This window comes from Arachis duranensis, chromosome 4 (genome assembly GCF_000817695.3).
Source record: "Arachis duranensis cultivar V14167 chromosome 4, aradu.V14167.gnm2.J7QH, whole genome shotgun sequence".
NCBI lineage: Eukaryota > Viridiplantae > Streptophyta > Magnoliopsida > Fabales > Fabaceae > Arachis > Arachis duranensis.
The window spans coordinates 66,003,018-66,006,754 of NC_029775.3; the positions used below are offsets into that span (position 1 = coordinate 66,003,018).

Below are 3,737 nucleotides of genomic sequence, written 5' to 3' on the forward strand. Positions count from 1 at the left end.
TATTATATCATAATAATTATATTAATAAACATTAATACTAGAATTTTATATTTATATTTATTTACTTTATATTTATTATATCTTCATTAGTTATTTATTTTACAACAATTTTGATTTTGTTGCAAATAGATTGCATGAGCTAGTGTGGGAAATGAAAACGAAATTGGAATAATCATAGCCGTTGAATTCCCCTGAAGAATGTGAGAGAAAAGAAATAAAAAAAAAGGGAGCTTGCTCGTTACTACACATTATTACACCACTCATCATAGTCAAACAGTGTGTCAGCTTTCCCAGAAAAGAGAGAGTTTTTCTTTCTTTCAATCTTTTCTTTTTTTCCTTTGTTACTCCCCACAGCCACCATCCCCACACTCCCACCTTTCCCTATCTCATGGCGGTTCTGAACGCTTTCTCTCTTTCCTTCTTCTTCTTGGTTTTCGTCACTTTTGTTGTTTCCATTTCCAGTGAGCCTCTTCCCCAACCTGTGGTTTCTTCCACTGATGTTGAACTCCTATTGTTCAAAATCAAGTCTTCACTCCAAGGAAACACTAATGGAGAAGAAAACCTTGTCTTATCTTCATGGAACTCTTCAGTTCCACTATGTCAATGGAGAGGTCTCAAATGGATCTTCTCCAGCGGCACACCTTTGTCATGCACTGATCTCTCATCACCACAATGGACCAATCTCTCACTCCACAAAGACCCTTCTCTTCACTTACAATCCCTTCAGCTTCCTTCTGCAAATCTATCTGGTTCTCTCCCCAGAGAGCTTGGTGAATTTCCATTGCTTCAAAGCCTCTACCTTAACATTAACTCCTTGAAAGGAACGGTTCCTCTTGAAATTGGTTACAGTACCTCATTATCTGACATTGATTTTGGTGATAATCTTTTGACTGGGCAGATTCCTGCTTCAATTTGGAATCTTTGTGATAGACTTGTTTCTCTTAGGGTTCATGGAAACTCCTTCTCTGGGAATGTTCCAGAACCTGCATTGCCTAACTCTTCTTCTTGTAAGAGTCTTCAGTTTCTTGATTTGGGTGATAACAGGTTCTCTGGGGAGTTTCCTGAGTTTGTTACGAAGTTTGGTGGGTTGAAGCAGCTTGATTTAGGGAACAATATGTTTGTTGGTTCAATTCCTCAGAGCTTATTTGGGCTAAAGCTTGAAAAATTGAACCTTTCTCATAATAACTTCAGCGGGGTTTTGCCATTTTTTGGGCAGAACAAATTTGGGGTTGATGTGTTTGAAGGGAATAGTCCTGACTTGTGTGGACCACCTTTGAGAAGTTGCACCAGAAACTCTGCACTGAGTTCTGGTGCAGTTGCTGGCATAGTTATTAGTCTTATGACTAGTGCAGTTGTTTTGGCTTCTTTGTTGATTGGTTATATGCAGAACAAGAAGAGGAAGGGTAGCGGAGAGAGTGAAGATGAGTTGAATGACGAAGAGGAAGATGATGAGAATGGTGGTGGTGGTGGGGCTGGTGATGGTGATGGGGGGGAAGGGAAGCTTATGATATTCAGCGGCGGCGAGAATTTGACGTTGGATGATGTGTTGAATGCGACTGGACAAGTCATGGAGAAGACATGTTATGGGACTGCTTATAAGGCGAAGCTTGCTGATGGGAGCACCATTGCTTTGAGGTTGTTGAGGGAAGGTAGCTGCAAGGATAGGAACTCGTGCTTGCCAGTTATAAAGCAGTTGGGCAAGATTCGTCATGAGAACTTGATTCCTTTGAGAGCCTTCTATCAGGGGAAGAGAGGCGAGAAGCTCCTTATTTATGACTATTTTCCTCTTAGAACCCTTCATGAGCTTCTTCATGGTAAGGACTATATACATAAACACTTGCATAAATGATGTTTCATATTGCACTGCCACTTCACTCTCAAGTTTACACAGTTAAAATCCTCGTCATACTAAAATCTTTTTCATAGTTTGTATCTAATTTGATTGGATTGGTTCAAACTGAAATATATATATAACCCTTCGGAGTGTTCCAGTGCTAGAATAAAATTACATACGATTTCTCAGCCTTGAAAAGAGAAGAGAAATTATCCTGTTAATTTCTCAAATCAATGACATGTAAGACTTTTAACTTGGACGACAGTTAAATCATTTACTAGCTTTTCTATTCAGCTTAAAACATAGAGAGAATCAAGAGCCTGTATTTATGTCTTGTGCATAACTTTGTGACTTCTGTATGTCATTCTTGATCTAATAATATTCTTGTAATAACAATTTTCTTAAGGTAATGTTTGTCATATCCTAATAAACTGGATTAATATCATAAAATAGTTTATGCTTATTCTATGTCCTGTACCTCAAATAAGATAGTTCATAATGCCTATCAGTAGGATCACTCTCGTCATCGCCGGATGATTCTTGATGATTCCAGTTCTTCTACATCAGATGGGAGTTTAAGTGAAAGTTGAGATGAAAAAAAAGAAGTAAACTTAAACGGGCTTTGGTGATATCAATAGTTATGTTGTTGCTTGGAATTGAGTGTTGACCATTTTGCTGTAATTTTGCTTTTCTACAGAAACTAAAGCAGGAAAACCAGTGCTGAACTGGGCTAGGCGACACAAGATCGCATTGGGAATAGCGAGAGGGCTGGCCTATCTTCATACAGGACTTGATGTACCGATCACTCATGCGAACGTAAGATCCAAAAATGTGCTAGTGGACGACTTCTTTGTTGCGAGGGTCACTGATTTTGGCCTTGATAAGCTGATGGTTCCTTCCATAGCCGACGAAATGGTAGCACTTGCTCGAGCAGACGGCTACAAGGCTCCGGAACTTCAAAAAATGAAGAAATGCAATTCCAGGACTGATGTTTATGCATTTGGTATACTGCTGCTGGAGATTTTGATTGGGAAGAAGCCAGGGAAAAACGGAAGAAATGGAGAGTTTGTTGACTTGCCTGCGATGGTGAAAGTGGCGGTTTTGGAAGAGACAACAATGGAAGTGTTCGATGTGGAGCTCTTGAAAGGAATAAGAAGTCCGATGGAAGATGGCATGGTGCAGGCACTGAAGCTGGCGATGGGATGCTGCGCACCGGTGGCGGCAGTTAGGCCGAGCATGGAAGAAGTTGTGAGGCAGTTGGAGGAGAACAGACCAAGGAACAGGTCTGCATTGTACAGCCCTACAGAAACAAGAAGTGGAACTGTTACCCCGTTTTGAGAGCTCTGAAATTTTCAGAAAATGTACGTTTAGTTAAACTCATGGTTTCTCCCTTTCCCTCTCTCTCTTACATTTACTTAAAGTTGTGTATCTGTTTCATTTTAATTTAAGGGTAGTGAATGAATCATATGATGATGATCTAGAGCATGTAATATTTTTTAATGAATCTGAGTTTAGGTACTCCTGATTATTTTTAATATCAAATATAATCACTTACACAGTTCTGCAAATTTAAAAAGTCTGTCCATGTCCATGTTCATGTGATAAAGTAGTATTATTTTTCGTCCAATAGTATACTTGCTGTGAAATAGGGACGACAAAAATACCCATGGAAGCGGATACACGTGAGGATTACCCGCAATGGAATCGGAACGGAAATAGAGGTATCTGTTTAACGGGGACTCGCGAAATCCCCGTAATGGAGGAATTTACTAAAATACTTCTATCTATATATAAAATAAAAGCTAAAAGCTAAAATACCTCTATCTATATATAAAGTTATAAGTTTGTCATTTCCTCAAGTTAGATATTTAATATTTGTATTGGATTATATTAAATTGTGTTT

The 3,737-nt window shown here is 38.9% G+C and overlaps 1 protein-coding gene across 1 annotated transcript; it reads left to right on the forward strand.

Moving 5' to 3' along the window:
- The first annotated feature begins 218 nt into the window (after positions 1 to 218).
- On the forward strand, positions 219 to 3,395 carry LOC107484076 (putative kinase-like protein TMKL1). Its single transcript, XM_016104689.3, has 2 exons — positions 219 to 1,814; positions 2,532 to 3,395. The coding sequence occupies exons 1-2, from the start codon at positions 389 to 391 to the stop codon at positions 3,170 to 3,172; spliced, it is 2,067 nt and encodes a 688-aa protein (XP_015960175.1). The 5' UTR covers positions 219 to 388; the 3' UTR covers positions 3,173 to 3,395.
- The last annotated feature ends 342 nt before the right edge of the window (positions 3,396 to 3,737 follow it).